Source organism: Trichoderma citrinoviride (genome assembly GCF_003025115.1).
Source record: "Trichoderma citrinoviride strain TUCIM 6016 unplaced genomic scaffold BBK36scaffold_12, whole genome shotgun sequence".
Taxonomy (NCBI): Eukaryota; Fungi; Ascomycota; class Sordariomycetes; order Hypocreales; family Hypocreaceae; genus Trichoderma; species Trichoderma citrinoviride.
Genome location: NW_020194720.1, coordinates 1,499,858 through 1,518,089, shown reverse-complemented (window position 1 = coordinate 1,518,089; position 18,232 = coordinate 1,499,858). Strand labels below are relative to the sequence as shown.

The following is an 18,232-nucleotide window of genomic DNA, read 5'->3' as shown; positions in this document are numbered from 1 at the left end:
AACCTACATATACTTACTCGAATGCCCCGGAGGCAGCCATTGTTGGCTACAGCGAGATGGAAAGATGAGACAAGAAATGGGAATGCAAAGCGTGAGTAGGAAATGCTGTTTGCTCGATGGCCTGTATATCTATGATTGTTGATAGAAAGCGGGCAAATATGTCTAACGATTTGCCAAACTGTTTCCAAAGCTTGCAAATACATACAATTTTTCAAACATAAATTGTCATGCAAAGGACCACATATAACACCAAGCCTGTACGAACTCGATAAACGCATCCCTTCAAGGTATACCGCTTTCACCCCTACACATCACCGTCTCACAATCGTCCCTCTTCTATTTTTGCAGACTCACCATTATAGAACTCTCAAGTCAAAGATACAATCGCTCAATAAAGAACAGATACCTATTATTAACAATCGCTACTAACAACTTCCAAACAGTAATCGACGCATCCAATTCGTAACCCAATGACTTTCTTCAATTCTCACTTCTTCTCTCTTCAACACAAGACGACACAAAAACAAGGCGAGCAAGACAAGACAAGACAGCAAGGCTTGACTTCTTCGCTTCCCATAAGACCCATAAAAACGCCAAATATCTTTGCCATGTAACAAGTATTGCTGATGCAGCTCCTCCTTCTTTTCTCATGTTTTCTTCTTTTGCTCTTTGCATTGTAATGATAGTTTCTCCTGTGATCTCGTAGAATGTAACCGTTTTTCCATAGTCAAGTTCATTGTATGGACTATCGTACGGAGGAGTTGACAACCTCTCCCCTCCCCAAATGAATGATTAGTACGAATGTAAATAATGAAGAGAAAAAGAAGGTAGTCAGCCAGGGCTCTTGATCATCGGTACGCTCGTTCATCGTCTCCATCAACACATGCCACATTGCATTACATGTTTTCCAACTCCCGGTCGATCTGCTTGTCCACAAACGTGCGACGCTCACCAACCAGCTCCGTCTGCAGACGCTGCTCAACGAGCGCGCGAACCTGCTTCTTCGTAACGGTGTCGAGGTCAACGTCCCGCAGCACGGCCTGGATGGCTTCAATGATGGCAGCATCCGACGCAACGCCACCGGCAGCTCCCATGAAGTCAAACGAAGCGGTCGATCGGGCTGCTTCATGGCCTCGGCCGAAGCTCATGGCGGAAGAGGAGCGGTTCATGCCGCCAAGTCCAGGCGAGGGAGTCAGAGTCAGGTTGGATGGGCCACGGGTATGCATCACACTCGTACGCTGGGGGAAGTCCGAGTATGGCGACCCGCTGCGATCCTGAATCGCAGTACCCAAGGACATCATCGACTGTCGGTGCTGCATGTAGGCAGGGTCGCCCATTTGGCTGGCGGCAAACGGCGCAGGGGAATGAGGCTGGGGAGGCATGTATGTGTTGCGGCCCTGCATGCCGGTGAGGACCGAGCCCTGGGGACCCGCAGAGTAGACACTCTTCATTTCGTCCATCTCGTACTCGCCATAGGCCATGTCCTGCTTCTCATGGGCAAAGTAGTTGCCACGGCGGCCCGGCAGGCCGTTCATCAGAGCGTAGTCGTCCCAACGCTGCAAGGGGATGGAAGCCGGGTTGAAGCCCTCATCGTCGACAGCAACCACCTGCTTGTTGCCCTTCTCTCCGATGACGACACGAGTGTTACCCCAGGAGAAGTTGTCCTGGTTCCAGAAGGAGTAGACGGGAAGGGCAAACGAGTAGATGGGATAGGCAAGGATGTAGATAATCATCCATCCAATGTGCTGCCACTGTCTCTTGAGGATGAAGATCAAGGCCTGGAGACCGTAGACGGCAGCCAGAATGACAAGAGACCAGAGAGGGAACGATGTCGGGTGCGTGGCGACGCTGTAGATCATGTAGCCCAGGTACGCACATGTTGCGGGAAGGATGATGGTACCGAAGAGATCGATGAAGACGATGAATCGCATGCCAAAGAAGCAGAAGCCACACATGTCCTTAAGTCGGAGCAGCTCCACCAGGTTGTGGATGGTAGAGTTGATCCATCGTCGACGTTGGGACAAGAGAACGCTCCACGACTCTGGGGCCGCTGTCTTACACTGAGCGTGAGGGAGGAACTTGAACTGCATGTTCGGGAAGTGCTTCGTCATCAGAGTCGTCAGGTATCGATCCTCACCCAGGGACAGGAGGTTCTTCTGGTGGAGTGTATCCACGTCGCAGACGCTGTAGTCTCGAATGACTTGGTCAGAGATGATCAAGGGCTTGCCCTTTTCAGCTGTCCGCAGGCGATACATGGTGAAACTAGAGCGAGCATACACATGTCAGTCGATGATGTTCCAAACTTAGTCCAGAACTTTTGGGTTCACTTACCATCCAGGCAAACAGGTAACGCTGCCGAACAGAGACTCAAAGGCCTTTGCCATGTGATGAGAGATGTAGTATTCGTAGACTTGGATCATTGTCCACCAAGACTTTTGGTCGTTCTCCAGGCTCGTCTCGCCGCAGATGCCGGCAATTTTAGCATTGTGAGCGCATGCAGCTACCAGCCTGTTGAGGGAGTCTTCCTGGACACACGTATCGGCATCAACCATGAGGAGGTACTCGTACAGCTCGGGGTCGACACCGATGACGTTGTTGATCTGATTGAACATCTCCAGCTCCAGCGGGTTCATGGGAGAACGGTGGTGAACACGGTTAAGGAAGCTCATCAGGAGGATCTGAGAGTCACGCTTGCCGCGGTTGCCGGGCTTGGCCTTAGTCTGCTCCGACTCCTTTCCGACCTTGACCACGACCAGGTAGGGGACCACGTTGCCCTCGTACTCATATAGACCAGAGTAGACCTTGGCATAGTTGAGTTGGTCACTACCGGGGCCGACGGCCCTGAACGCCAAAGCAGGAGGGTCAACCTTGGGGTCGACACCCAGGATGTCCAGAACGATCTTGGGCGTGGGACGGTCATTGCCTCCGCCGACGACCATACCATCGCAGATGATGCATATGAGCTTCCTCTTATTGTCATATTGCAGAGCCGTCAGCGAGTCGAGGGCCTTTCGCAGCGAGTCTTCGCCTTCTGTGTAGGCAGGGACCTGGCAAATGACAAACTTGTCCTGGGGAGAGGGCTTGCGCTTGGTGCTAAATTGCAAAGCCGAGACAAACTTGAGTGCGATGACGATACACAAGACGATCGTGAAGGAGAGAAGGATCCAGTTGTTGACCACGCAGCGAGGCGTCACGCGGAAATCCGTGCTGCCCTTGAGGAAGACACGCTGGATGCAGAGCCAGCTGTTCTCGAGGTTGGCGTGCACGGTGCTGTTGTTGTTGGGGTCGTTGAGGATAATGTCCAGCTTCTCCTTGATGTCCGTGCCGGGGTTGTCGCTCCACAGGTCGGTGATGTCCTTGTTGAGGAACGTGTAACGCTCGTCGTTGTTGTACACGTCCAGGGTGTGGAAATAGTTGGTCAAGTCGTAGATCTGGTCGCCGTACATGGCCCACATCCTTTGCGACTCCTCGCCTTCTTTCTTAACGTCCTTCTTCGTGTAGACCAGCTGTCCCTTGTAGAATTCTTCAATGGCCGGCTCAAACACATTCCAATACCAGTTCTCGTCAGCCAGCTTGCTGGTAGGATCGGGCTGAAAGTGACCAGAGGTGTGTACGGCCACGGAATATTGGACAGTGTTGTTGGGAATCAGCTGAAGCGTGTTGGGAACGCCGAGCCCAGGGCAGGCCACATTCAGAGGGGGCGGGAAGTAGTCATCCATGTCCATGCCAGCCAGGGGCAGCATCACATCCGAAGTGGTCTTGACGTTGGTATCGCTGTGCTGCTGCTTCCAGAACTTGGAAATGTCGTAGACGCCGCCACGGATACTGACGTAGAAATCGTTGGTGCCTTGATGAGTTGAGACTTGCTTCCGGTTCCAGGCCTTATCCAAGTTGGGGCACAGAACGCGTCCAAATCCGACAATCCAGAAAATGATGATGGCATTCATGAGAGCAATGAGCATGCACAGCGCCAGCTTTTCACGCCAGGCCATGCGAACGTCGGGGCGCTTCATGCCGCCGATATACCTGAGCAACGGGGACGGGATCCACCAGGTCATAGCCCAGGTGAACCAAACCCATGCCCGACGGGCGTTGTCGACCTCCTTGGTCTCCAGCTGCTTGTTCTCAGCCATTTCGGCGTCAACAAAGGGAGCGGCCTCTGGGTTGTAAAAGCCATCACCCCTATACAAGTCGCCCTTGTTACCCAGGCCATAGTCACCACTACGCATGGCACTTGGTGCAATGGACGGCGCGGCCTGAGGGGTCTGCGCCTGGCCAAGTGTCAACTGGCTCATATTGCCCTGGCTCATGCCGCGGTGGTGCAGCTGGTCCCGGCTGGCACTGGCCATGTTGTCCACGCCAGTGGGGGGGAAGTATCCGCTGCCATTGCCCGAATAGCCAGTGTCGAAGCCGTTGTTGAAGGGGTTGCTGTGGATGGGGTGGATTTCGTCGCCCGGCTTGACATCCAGCATGCTCTCCGCCTCCCACCAGGCGCTGTCGCGAATCCAGATGCGTTCCTTGCCGATGAAAACTTCGCCATTGGTCCAACCACGCTCCAGGATCCATGTCTCGATGCCTTCCCTGCCATCCCTACAGCCGAGGGGGGCATAACGCTGTACGAACTCGTCAACGTCAAAGTCGGCGGTGAAGTCGAGGTTTCGATGTCTGCGGTTGGCCCATTCCGGAAGCCTCCACGAGCGCAGCTGCCGAGAGACAGTGCCGGCCGACCATGCAGACGTGATGGAGGGCAGCGCCGCCAGGCTGGCTGGTGAATCATCGGTCGGGTGCAGGCAGAGATGATACCACAGCCGGTTGGAGCTGAGCACGGTGGGTAGATCAATGCGACCAGCCCGGCCCAGGTTGATGCCTTGGCCTTCTACTGGGAAGAGCAGGCTTTTGAGGAAGCTACCATCATCAGCGCCAAACGCAGCCTTCTCCAGAACGACCTCTCGCTTCTCCAATGCGTGCTGGCGCTCGCGGGTCTGAGGGCTCGGGACTCCCAAGTCCGCCGCTACCTCGGAGACAGCCTGCTGGACCTCTCTAAGGATCGAGGAGCTGGCCGGGGGGATTTCGAAGCCATCATTAATCATCTCGGCGTTGATGCCTTGAGTGTCGTCAAAGACGGAACGCATACACAGCGCCCTGCCAAGAGCAGGGTCGGGGACCTCGAGAACGGTAATGGCAACAGTGTCGCCGTTGTCCTCGTTCGAGGTGGGAGTGCGCACGCCATGGCCGTCCAGAGACTCATCGCCATCTCTTATGCGGACGAGCTGCGCAGCAATGGCGGCGTTGGCCTTTGAGATGACCCAGTCAACGAGGGACTCGTAGAGTCCGCCAACCAGCGTCTTTCGGTCTTCCGTGCTGCACTGGCGATGGATGACGTCTGGGTCGATGCCGAGCAGGCCACCGACATCCTCGCAAATCTCCTCGAGAGCTTCGGATTCGATGCTGTAATCGAGCGTGTCGCCCAGCTTGAGCAGGCCGGCCAGGGTCGAGATGAAATTTCGGTGAGCTGAGCCCTTGATGCCAATGTCCTTAAGAGCCTGGCGGAAGTCGTCGGCCGCCGCGGAGTCATCTGCAGTGGGCAGGTAGGACGGCGGGTCGTAGGTGCCAGATCGAGCCAGCAGGGCGTAAGCAGAGGCCGATTTGAGACCCAAAAACTCCCTCTCCGCGGGCGTGGATGCCGATGTCAAGAGGTAGTAGAAGACATCGAAAGCGCGATAGCCTGCCTCGGCAGGAATGTTCAGCAGGCCCGCGTCGGTGTTGATCCCACCCTGGGAGAGAGCCAGCGTAGCTCCAGTCAGGTTGCCGGCGAGGTTCAGAGACAATGTCACGCCCAGGCCGGCTTGCCTCTGGGCCGCTGGGTTCTGCGGAGTGACGCATCGGAGAAGCGGCTGGATGGCCTCGAGGGCCTTGTAGACGGAAGACGGGATGGCAAACGGGAACGAGTTCAGGAAAGGCACAAGGAGGGAGGGGGTCGACTGGTGCAGAGAGCTGGGCTTCTCGTTAGCTACCGTTACGGATGCGATCTGGGGAATTCTGGGCTTCATTCTCTTACCCCAAGACGACGCAGCCATCTTCTGCACGCCGCCTGGCATGCTCCCAGGCCCGCGATGCCAGTGTAGCGTCGACGGCGGGACCGCCCTGGGCAGCTGTGAGCCATGTGTTGACGACGACGCTGGTGCTCGCATCCAGCTGATGCGGCTGTGAGGTGAGATAGATGTTGTGGATGGCGTTGAGCAGGGTGGTTGTCGAGACCTGCGTGGTCTGAGGCCCGCCACCAGCTCGAGCCTCCGAGGCCATGGAGAACATGGAAAGTCGGTTCGCCATGACGGAAGAGGAGTGGGCGTGAAGGCCCTCGAATCGACGGTGCGTGCTATAACGATGCCGCGCAGATTATTCCGTATGCTTGTGTGTTAAATGCGGTTGATGCTCTCCTTGCTCTTGTTGTTATTGCTGTCTGGCAGGCACCAATTGTGTGCGACCGGTCCAACAGCAGCAAACAAGGCTATGGAAGAGAGGAGAGCCAAAGGGGCAAACCAAAAAGAGAAGATGAGGGCGAGGGCGATGATGGGGATGGAAGATGGCCTGCTGATGCAATGCGAAGCGAGAGACGAGAAAGACGGCTGACGGAGTGTCCAAGGCGCGACTGCCGTGTTGACTCCTTTTTTTTTCTGCTTCACCCCCGGTCTTTGCTTTTTTTGCTCGAATTATTAAGGTGCTATTTTTCGGCGCAAGAGACGTCCAAGACGGATAAGGCAGATAGAAACGATACACAAAGTCAGACGGAACAAACAGACGATGCAGAGAGCGAGCGATTGAAAGGAGAGCTGCCAAAGCGAATGAGGCAACGCTCACCAGAGGTGGTCAGAGGGAAAACAGCAGAGGGAAAAGTCTCGCGGCTGTGGCAGCAGGATGAATTCGATGGAGGTTGGAGGAGATGCCGTGAAGGCGCTAGGAGGTTGAGCACTGCCAGGTAAAGGCAGCATACAGCAAGGTACAGCGAGGTACCTGCTGGCTGGTGCTGGCGGATGGCGGCTGTGGCACACCAGCAGAGCTACAGGGGCATCCGCAGTAGCCCGTGGAGCCCTGGAAGGGGGGGTGCGCCAAAGAATGGGCCACCTGTAGCGATCCGGCTGCCACCGTCAATGGCGCACAGTAGCGGCGGGTACTTGGAGGTACTTGCCCAACCGGGAAACAGGGGCCCCCTGTCCAACGTGAATGGCTGGACGGTAGCGGGCGGTTCTGCTCACTGAACGCCGTTCCCGCTGACGCCTCAACTCGGGGGGTCAGCCACGCTTGCTAGCAGCAAGTGGTGCTCTCTTAGAGCTCAAGGGCTCTGTGCTAGCAGCAAGAGCCAGCACTGGTGGTACGAGTACCTGCGCATATCACACCTTGGTGCTGATGATGCTGTAGTGGTACAGACAGCGGATGCTGATGTTGTTAGCGATCCAGCGTTGGGCTCGGGCCTGGTTGTTAGCACAGGGGCTACAGGCCCGTTGGTGTCGTATACCGGCTCAGCTGAACGCAGTCCTTGCTCTCCATCGCCATCGTACCCAGAGGTACCTCGTAACCCCCCCGAATCTCGATCAATCCACTGAGCCTCGATGGAGCACCTTGTAGGTACCGTGGATGTACTGTGGTATGTGCGAACTGCAGCTCCCAGAGTGCTGTGCATGCCCTGTGAGGTAAGGTATCGACTGGAGAGCAGCTCCGTACAGTACCTACGGGGTACGACCAGCAGGTGGGAGAACCGGGTACGAGGCAGTACCTCCGAGTTTCTGCGCGCTTCTCGTGCCCACCGCGCGGTCCATACCAGCGCCGCGCCGTCCAAATACTTTGAAGCGAGCACATTTAATTTACCGTTATATGGGGTATCATGGAATATTCCACGGCCTGGAATCGCACCTCCACACGTCCTGCATTGCTCAGATGCGGATATAATACTCCTGCCTGCCATGGCGCACCGCGTCCTCGGCGCCCTCCCTGGGAGACGGGCCCGGAGTGGGCGGATGCAGCGACTGCAGCAATACGAGCATCTGTCCGGCGACGCCTTGACGCATCAATGCTGTGGTATCAGCGCGGCACAATGACCGTCTCAAGATGACTTGACTGACACGGCACCACCAGCATGACAATGCTCGTATTTTACCTCTTTTTTTGCTCTCCTGTGAGGGGCACACGACCGATGATGGGCGGCTGTGCTTGATCGCGGGTCCAGACAGAAAAAACTAGACCTCGTACTTTGCGATAGCGGACGGCTCCGTTGAAGACGATTGGCTGAGAAACAAGAGAAACACAAGCTCAGCAACTAGGAAACCTAAGATAGAAGAGGAAGATGGGCTAAAGAACCCTAAAATAACCAACAAATGGTGTTTTTCTTACATGCGGGGAGAGGGGCAATGAGAAGTTGGATGTATGTAAGCCCACAGGACTTGAAGCAATCGCGTTGGCCACTTGCAGCTGCCAATGTGTGTACGTAGGTATGTATCGTACAGGGCATTCAGTGTCTTACGAGTACTATCTGTGCTCCGCGAAAAGGAACAGGTTCAAACTGCATTTTGATCCATGCGTTTTGGTGTGTTTTCCATGCGTTTCTTTTGCAGCTTGACACCCGGCATCCCTGTCGTCTGCATTCCGGGCTGCTCCGGCGTCTCATACCCACCTCGCCCCCGTAACTCTACGGAGCCGATGGGTACTTGTATGTACTTATACGTGGTGCTCGGAGCAACTTCGAGCAAGACATTCCGGCCGCACTGAGACTCGAGAATACCTGGGCGCAAGATTACATGCTTGTCGTATTATCAAGAGAATGATAATCTTTCTGTTATTTTTTTTCTCGGGGCGCCAATAATACCCAGATACTGGTGCTGCGCGCACGTTAGCAAATGCTCGCATTCATGGCAAGTTTTGTCGTCGACAGACTTGACGGCTGGATGCATCCGATGCATGACAATGATGGAAGAGTGTCTCGTGTTTCGGGAAAGCTTGCCCGTATTCCACCTGTCATCGGGTATATTTTAGGGGAGATCTGGCGACGATGGTTATAAAAAGAATGCCGAGCTGCTGCTGCTGCCAAGAAGTTGTACATACGAAGAGGAGCCCACGCACTCCGTTACAGTTCATAGAGTTGCCATTATTAGGGCTGTGTGCTGTCCTCGTTGCATACTCGCTGAGGTATGGCAGGAAACCGCCACCAATCAGGTATCTTGGGTATCAACTACAGTACCTCTCGGAACCCCTATTCCTTGTCATACTGAAAATAGGTACCTATAGATGGTAATCCTATCGTACGAGGTAAGCACACATCATGATAGGTAGTCTCTGTATATAGATAATACTGGTAGTAGGAGGTGAGATGCTGGATCTATTCCCATCACGGAGCGCTCCTTTTCTTCATCATTCAGGCTTCACGAAGACAAGCTTGTCCTTCCACGGCGCTGCTTATAGCCGCTCTCACCGGCAGCAGGCCAGCTTGCGGGCACTTGGAAATTGAATCGATCCGAAGCGAGGAACCCCGAGGCCACCCCTGGTCTTCCAGAACAAAAGACCGGCTTCCTCGCACCCGGTGGTTTGCAAATAGCACCTGTAGCTGAGAAGGGGTGAAGCATTCCTCAGTCACGACTTTGACCAGATGGAAAAGAGACTCTGAATGGTTTGATCTTCGTCTGCAGTTAATATCGATTTATTTCGATGTGTGTGTGTAACACGCGTACAAAAGTACAGCCGCTATGGCCTTGCAACGGGCTTCGGAACATGTGCATCATACAAGTGCTGTACATGGCCAGCAGATCAGATCGGCAAGCCCCGCTGCGATTAGTCGCAGACTTGTCCGTTCATGTTCCTGGAGGTACTCCGTACTTGTGTTCAGTCAACATCACAAGCTACGTGTTGCTAGGCGTACAAGTAGGTTCTCCTGCCAGTACTCGTACTCACTCATTACCCTGTTGCCGCGAAATATCTGAGGTGCAATGGATAATCGCTTCACGACTGGGCCACAGGGAGGTTTGGCTGGTGGAGGCAGAAAGAGAAAGAACGCGAGGACAGAATAAAGTCATTGACGTAACCCCCCCTGTCCCATATATATTACCATTCTTTCCTCATCTTTCTCCCCCATTATATTCATCCCTCTGCCTCAGTTGCGACGTGGGGATCCCATCATATCAGGCCATCAACACCTTGAACACCTCCACAACCCACCGGCCTCGATTTCCCTGCCATTCACAGTTCGTGCAGCAACGCCGCAAGAATACATTGCACTCTTCCTTGCAATGTTGTGGTTACGTCCGGGTACTTTGAGTACCACTGCAGTCTGCAGAGCCTGCAATCAGAACTCCATGTTTGCGTGAAGATTGGCGATGCATCTGCAGATTATATGCGAGGGAGGGCTTGCAAGGTGACATGAAGAACTACCACAGCCAATGGCTTTCCAAGATGCTGCTGTCTCTCTGCACTGCTGGTTCAGATATAGGGCAGACGCGTAATACTTCGTATAGAACCACAATATAGTCGTTTTTACGAACCGCCATACTTACTGGAAGCACTATTCGAATGCCTTTGTTATTCTCAACGCGATAGATAACAATACCTAATATCTCGGTCAGCACATGCTGATTCAGACTCTTCTTTCTCATGGAAAACAAAGCAAGAGGCATGCACGCAGTTACTACTACGAAAATGTACAAGTGCGGGCTTCCGGCACCGTGGACAGACAGGCTGTGTCTGGCTCCATCGCGACTGCTAATAATACTTTGCAGGCGGCATCACCCCTGGACATGTCCAGCATAAGGGGCGTACAGAAAGGCGAACTGCGCTTCTGCCGCCTGGCGCCCACCGGAGTCGTCCGTGATGCTAAAGCCACTCTCGCCACGCCCCCTTGGGGAGAGCGGGAAGGTACCAGTAGCTGCCGCTTGCAGCACCTGGAGTGGCGCACCCGGTACCTTGCGCCGGCCTCGAGAGAGGCACTAGCAGTTATCTGATCAAGTACCTGCAAGTACCGACCGGTGTCGACCCGCAGATACCTCCGAGTACTTCTGACCTTTACCTCGATTCTCACAGGCAGGCAGCTCGAACGCAGAGCAGGAGCACCGCGCCTCGTACCTACCCGCACCGCACCGCACCGCACCGGCTGGTGACTGCCTGTACGAGTATGTACGGTACTCGTATCCATCCACTGGAACTGCAGTGCAGTGCCTTAGCAACCTGAGTAAGCCGCTAACACCTACAGCCCCTTTCCGGGCGTGTGAGCAGTTCGCGGACGAAAAAAAATACCAACCAACCTCACCACTCAAACTCTACCAGAGCCATAGCAGTTCGTCACGCTCCATCCGGGACGAAAACACCACGAATTCCCTTATCCGCATCACGCAAATCGACGGCATCTCTACGGAGTGATAGCAGTGCTATACCGCTCCTGTAATCTTCCAGCATCCCATATTCCGTGCGCCTGCACACTGAGCAGGTGGCAGCAACCGCCGCGATACTGAGGCTCACAGGGAGTCCTTCGGGATGAGCCTACCGCTGGGGACCGGCAATGGAGGAGCACACACGCAGCATTCCCTTCCTCAATTGCCTGCTCACCAGCAGTCGGACACGCAGATAACGGCCCATCTCGCGAGTCGATTCCACACGCAGATCCAGGCAACCTATCTGTCGTCCCATGGCGTCGTCTGTGTCAACTCCTATACGTCGTCGACCAAGGGACCCGATGGCGGCAAGGAGGGCAGTTCCATGGCTGCGGCCGAAGACGTAGCTGAACGTTCATATCTGCGTCTTGGCCACCGATCTGAGAACCAAGCCGTTGTGTTTCTGTAAGTCCATTTGACGAGCTGCATCCCCTTCTACCCCCCCTCTTTCTTCTGAATTCTTTCTCCTGAAATTCCATTCACCTCTTCTCTCTTGACCTCTTTTGGTGTGGCTTTTCTGTGCAGTTCTCTTTGTGGAAAAAGCCCCCTATTGGGCCCCCCTTGCCTCCTGAATGGAACATCCGGTTGTGCAAGAAGTTTCAACGTCATGATTGTCGTGCCTCCGCCTCTATTCGAGCGAAGACAAGCGTGTACACTGCTGCAATTGGATCTAACGTGTCTGCGCTTCTAGGGGAGAATCCGGTGCGGGAAAGTCGACCATTCGAAACCATTACCTCACGGCTCTTCTCAAGAAGTCGTCGACCCCTTTATCCAACAAACTCTCTCTTGCAGCATACGTCTTCGACGCGCTCACTACGACAAAGACGGCGACGACTCCGATTGCTTCCAGAGCTGGTCTGTTCTTCGAGCTCCAATACGACACGTCGGCCTCGACGAGCCCCATCCTCATCGGTGGTAAAGTACTCGACCACCGGTTGGAGAGGAGTAGAATCACCGACGTCCCGACGGGCGAACGCAACTTCCACATCCTATACTACCTGGTCGCTGGAACCAGCGACGCGGAGAAGAGCCATCTGGGAATCGACAGTGACAATGGCAACAAGAGGTGGAAGTTCCTTGGGCACCCAACCCAGCTCAAGGTGGGCATCAACGACGCCGAAGGCTTTCAGCTCTTCAAGACCGCCATGAGGAAACTCGAATTCCCTAAGAACGACATTGCCGAGATTTGCCAGGTTCTGGCTACTGTCCTCCACATTGGACAGCTGGAGTTTGAGACGACCAACAGCACCAGCGCCACTGGGGATGATAGTGGTGGCTTCTCCCATGAGGGAGGCACCACCTTCACCGCAGTCAAGAACAAGGATGTCCTCGCTATCATCGCTGCTTTCCTCGGTATCAGTGCCTCCGATCTCCAGACCACACTGGGCTACAAGACCAAGATGATTCACAAGGAGCGCGTCACCGTCATGCTCGACCCCAAGGGTGCCCGTGCCCACGCGAATGAGCTGGCCAGGACGCTCTACAGCCTCTTGGTCGCCTGGATCGTCGAGAACATGAACCAGCGCCTGTGTGCGCCCGAGGAAAACATTGCCAACACCGTCTCCATTGTTGACTTCCCCGGTTTCGTCCAGGCTGCTTCCACAGGCTCGGCTCTGGATCAGCTTCTCGCTAATGCCGCCAACGAGGCCATCTACAACATGACGCTCCGCAACTTCTTTGACCGCAAAGCTGAAATGCTGGAAACAGAGGAAGTCACGGTCTCTGCGACTAGCTACTTTGACAATTCTGATGCCGTCAAGGGTCTCTTGAAGCCTGGCAACGGTCTTCTGAGCATTCTCGATGACCAAACACGCCGCAACAGGACCGACATGCAGCTTCTGGAGGCCCTGCGCAAGCGCTTTGAAGGGAAGAACCCTGCCATCGAAGTTGCCTCCGCGACCTCCAAGCTCCCAGGCAGCAACTTCCACACCGAAAACCTGGCTGCAAGCTTCACGGTCAAGCACTTCGCTGGAGAAGTCGAGTATCCTGTTAGAGGCTTGATTGAGGAGAACGGCGAGATCATCTCTGGAGATCTCATGAACGTCATGAACAGCACCAAGTCCGACTTCGTGGCGAAGCTCTTTGGCCAAGAAGCTCTGCAGACCGTCACGCATCCTCAGGAGCGGACGACGGTGATGCAGGCAACCATCAGCTCAAAGCCTATGCGCGCCCCTAGTGTCATGGTGCGCAAGGGTGCTCGTCCAAACAGGCCCCGCCAGACGCAGGATAACTTTGACCAGCTCTCGCAGGACAGCGACGCTCGCGAGACCAAGCAGCGAGGAGCGGCGGGCAAGTCAGGGTCGGAACAGGGTGCCTCTGGGCAGTTCCTCGCGTCTCTCGACAACGTGCAGAAGGCCGTCACGGACCCCAACACCAATGCCTACTTCTTCTTCTGTCTCAAGCCCAATGATCGCCGCATCGCCAACCAGTTCGACAGTAAGTGTGTCCGGACGCAGGTACAAACGTTTGGTATCGCCGAGATCAGCCAGCGTCTACGCTCGGCTGACTTCAGTTTGTTTGTGCCCTTCGGAGAGTTCTTGGGCATGGCAAACAGCGAGACCATGCTTGTGGGTAGCGAGCGCGAGCGGGCAGAGGCTGCCATCGAGGAGAGGCACTGGCCCCGTAACGAGGTCTCGGTCGGTGCTACTGGTGTCTTCTTGAGCGAGCGTTGCTGGCTGGAAATTGCCCAGCTGTCCTTCTCCAGCTCGGCGTCTGCCCGCGGGCCAATGTCTGCCTTCGACAGCGAGGGAGGAGACGGCCTCACGCCTGGCGACCACAACGCCTTTGGCGCTTCAAAGGAGCGTCTCCTTTCTGCCGGACACACCCCTCTGGGCTACGGCGAGAAGGGCAAGAGCGGATATTTCGTCGCGGAGGACGCTCGTTCCGAGGCGGGCGCCTCGGCGTTTGGCGCTGGCGACATGTTCAAGAACCTCGAGACCCGTGAGCAGATGGCCGAGAGGGGCAATGAGAAAGCCCTGGTTGAGGTCGAGGAATACAAGGACAGCCCCAGCCGCAGGCGCTGGCTGTTCCTCGTCTACGCCCTCACATGGTTTGTCCCTGACTTCCTCATCAGAGTGCTTGGACGAATGTCCCGTAAGGACGTGCGCATCGCCTGGCGCGAGAAGCTCGCCATCAACTTTCTCATCTGGTTCTTCTGCTTGGTCGCCGCTTTTTTCATCGTGGTCTTCCCCATGCTCATTTGCCCTACCCAGCACGTCTACAGCGCCGCAGAGCTTTCTTCTTTTAACGGCAAAGCGAAGAGCGATGGCGCGTACGTAGCTATTCGTGGTGTTGTGTTCGACTTGGGCGCCTTCATCCCGTCTCACTACCCTTCGTACCTGAAGCAGTCGACTCTTCTGAACTATGCCGGCAAGGACATCACCAGCCTCTTCCCCGTTCAGGTGTCTGCCCTCTGCGATGGCGTCGACGGCTCAATCAACCCAACCGTGACTTTGGATTACAAGTCGACCAACCTTACCGGGTCGCCCAGTCTTCTCAGCTCAACAGACGCGAACAGCAAGTTCCACGACTTCCGATACTTCACCAACGATAGCAGACCCGACTGGTTCTACGAGCAGATGGTGTATCTCAAGTCCAACTTCAAGAAGGGCAACATCGGCTACACCGCCAAATATGTGAAGTCTCTGGGCAAAAAGTCCTCTCAGAACATCGCCATCTTGAACGGCAAGGTCTACGACATGACTACTTATCTTGCTGGAGGCCGCCACTTAAAGGCTCCTGTTGGGCAGAAAGTTCCAACCAACAATTCCATCACCGATTTCATGGACCCAGCTGTCACATCCATCTTCCAGCTGAACCCTGGACAAGACATCTCCAAGTACTGGAACTCTCTCAACCTCGATGCCACCGGCAAAGCGCGGATGCAGCGCTGCTTGGACAACCTGTTTTACGTTGGTGACGTCGATACCAGAAACTCTGTTCGCTGCCAGTTTGCCGAATATCTGGTGCTCGCCATCTCCGTTCTGCTGGCCTCGGTAATTGGATTCAAGTTCTTCGCCGCGCTGCAGTTTGGTGGAAAGAATGCCCCCGAAGACCTCGATAAGTTTATCATGTGTCAAATTCCCGCGTATACAGAAGACGAGGAGTCGCTCCGCCGTGCCATCGATTCCGCCGCCAGAATGAGGTACGATGACAAGCGGAAGTTGCTGGTCATTGTCTGTGACGGCATGATTATTGGTCAAGGCAACGACAGGCCGACGCCGAGAATTGTCCTGGACATTCTCGGCGTGTCCGAATCCGTGGACCCGGAGCCGCTCAGCTTTGAGTCGCTTGGTGAAGGTTTGAAGCAGCACAACATGGGCAAGGTTTACTCCGGCCTCTACGAGGTCCAGGGCCACATTGTTCCCTTCCTGGTTATCGTCAAGATTGGCAAGCCTTCCGAAGTCTCTCGCCCGGGTAACCGTGGTAAGCGAGACTCTCAGATGGTCGTCATGCGCTTCCTCAACCGAGTGCACTACAACCTGCCGATGAGTCCCATGGAGCTCGAAATGTACCACCAGATCCGAAACATCATTGGCGTGAACCCGGCGTTCTACGAGTTCATGTTCCAGATCGATGCCGATACCGTGGTCGCTCCAGATTCCGCCACTCGCATGGTTGCCTCTCTCATCAACGACACTAACATCATCGCTGTGTGTGGTGAAACGGCCCTGACTAACGCCAAGGGGTCTTTCATCACCATGATTCAGGTGTACGAGTACTACATTTCTCACAACCTGTCCAAGGCCTTCGAGAGTCTGTTTGGTTCCGTCACCTGTCTGCCCGGTTGTTTCTCCATGTACCGTATCCGCGCTGCCGAGAGTGGTAAGCCCCTCTTCGTGAGCAAGGAAGTCGTCGACGCGTATTCCACCATCCGAGTCGACACGCTGCACATGAAGAACCTGCTCCATCTGGGTGAGGATCGTTTCTTGACGACGCTGCTGCTTAAGTTCCACTCCAAGTACAAGACCAAGTATATCTTCACCGCCCACGCGTGGACCATTGCCCCCGACTCCTGGGCCGTCTTCCTCTCTCAGCGACGTCGTTGGATCAACTCTACCGTGCACAACCTGATCGAGCTGATTCCCCTGTCTCAGCTGTGTGGTTTCTGCTGCTTCAGCATGCGTTTTGTCGTCTTTGTCGACTTGCTGAGTACCGTCGTCCAGCCCGTCACTGTCGCCTACATCGTGTACCTGATTGTGCGCGTGGTGCAAAACCCCAACGTGGTGCCGGTGACTGCCTTTATTCTGCTGGGTGCCATTTACGGTCTGCAGGCCATCATCTTCATTCTGCGTCGCAAGTGGGAGATGGTTGGCTGGATGATTCTCTACGTCATCGCCATCCCGGTCTTCAGCTTTGGTCTGCCCCTGTATGCTTTCTGGCACATGGACGACTTCGCCTGGGGTAACACCCGTGTGGTTGCCGGTGAAGACGGCAAGAAGGTTCTCATCTCGGACGAAGGCAAATTCGACCCCTCTTCGATCCCGAAGAAGAAGTGGGAAGAGTACCAGGCCGAGCTCTGGGAGACGCAGACTTCGCGAGACGACACGCGCTCCGAAGTCTCTGGCTTCAGCTACGGCACCAAGGCTCACGGTGCCATGTCGGAGTATGCGTATCCCAGCCGGCCCGCCTCGACAACGGGCTTCATCCAGACGGGTCATGGTCAACCATACGAGACACGCAACATGTCGCGCATGTCCATGGCTCCGTCCGAGATGAACCGCATGAGCCAGTATGGCGGGTCGCAGTTCTTCTCCCCAGAGGACATGGTTGGCCTTCCGAGTGACGACGCCATCCTGGCTGAGATCCGCGAGATCCTCAAGACAGCCGATCTCATGACTGTCACCAAGAAGGGTATCAAGCAAGAACTGGAGCGCCGCTTCGACGTTCCGCTGGACGCGAAGAGAGCCTACATCAATAGCGGTATGTCCTTACCCCTCGACCCTCTGACAGGCCCCCCTTTCCATCAATAGCTGTGTTTGTTTGCTAACTTGTTCTTCTGCTGCAGCCACCGAAGCTCTCCTCTCTGGTCAACTCTAGAAGAAGACGGCAGCGGGAAAAACAACAACGTCCAGCCCACTAATAGCTTTGTTTAATCTCAAAGCGGCTTACTACCCCCTTTCTTCCCTCTCAAATTTTGGGTATTATCTTATTAATTTTTGTTTATTCGGCCGCCTGGGCCGCTCCCTATCTGGTTTTACGCGCCTTTACCGACAAGCATGCATTAATCTTGGGAGGAAGAGAGGGGGTTCAAGCGGGACATGATGCCTGATGGTGTTGCCGGAGAGCTGACGGGGTATGGCTTTTGTTATCAAAGTATGAGGAGGACGAGCGTGAATGTACCTAACGGATTTTCATTTTTAATGGCGTGCTCAAGGATAGATGGATGAGGGATGAGTAGTGTATCAGGTATGTTTTTGCATCATTGACTTGGAGTTTTGAGTAAGCGAATACAATTTGTTTCAAGGCCATTCTATGCCCCTTGGCCTCTCATAGTCCTGCTTGTGAAGTGTTGCATGTGTATGATGGGTATATGAGGCAATCCTGCAGTGCCTCAAGTGTTGGGTACTGATGATGCAGCTGGTCTTGACTCAAGAACATGACTCCTCGTGATTCACATGGCTGAGGTTAATCAATCAACATACAAGTAAATAGAAACTATAAGCTATAGACAGTGATCTTGTTTGGCCGTATATACATTGAAGCCTGAGAGACGTAAAAGAGCTTCATTAATTGATTCCGTCAACTCGTACTCTCCACCTCCCCCAGCTTTTCAGGGTATCTTCATCCTATATCTGCATGCTCAAAGCCAAACAGGGAACATATTC

The 18,232-nt window shown here is 54.7% G+C and overlaps 2 protein-coding genes across 2 annotated transcripts; one reads left to right on the top strand and one right to left on the bottom strand.

Moving 5' to 3' along the window:
• Window positions 1-896: 896 nt before the first annotated feature.
• On the bottom strand, window positions 897-6,303 carry BBK36DRAFT_1125914 (glycosyltransferase family 2 protein; the record flags this gene model as incomplete). The annotated part of the gene is made up of 3 exons (XM_024891327.1): window positions 897-2,262; window positions 2,332-5,994; window positions 6,059-6,303. 3 exons carry the CDS (start codon window positions 6,301-6,303, stop codon window positions 897-899), a joined length of 5,274 nt encoding a protein of 1,757 aa, XP_024747333.1.
• A 5,205-nt stretch (window positions 6,304-11,508) lies between these two features.
• On the top strand, window positions 11,509-17,444 carry BBK36DRAFT_1125437 (glycosyltransferase family 2 protein; the record flags this gene model as incomplete). Its single annotated transcript, XM_024891283.1, has 3 exons — window positions 11,509-11,810; window positions 12,097-17,327; window positions 17,413-17,444. The coding sequence occupies 3 exons, from the start codon at window positions 11,509-11,511 to the stop codon at window positions 17,442-17,444; spliced, it is 5,565 nt and encodes a 1,854-aa protein (XP_024747332.1).
• Window positions 17,445-18,232: the final 788 nt, after the last annotated feature.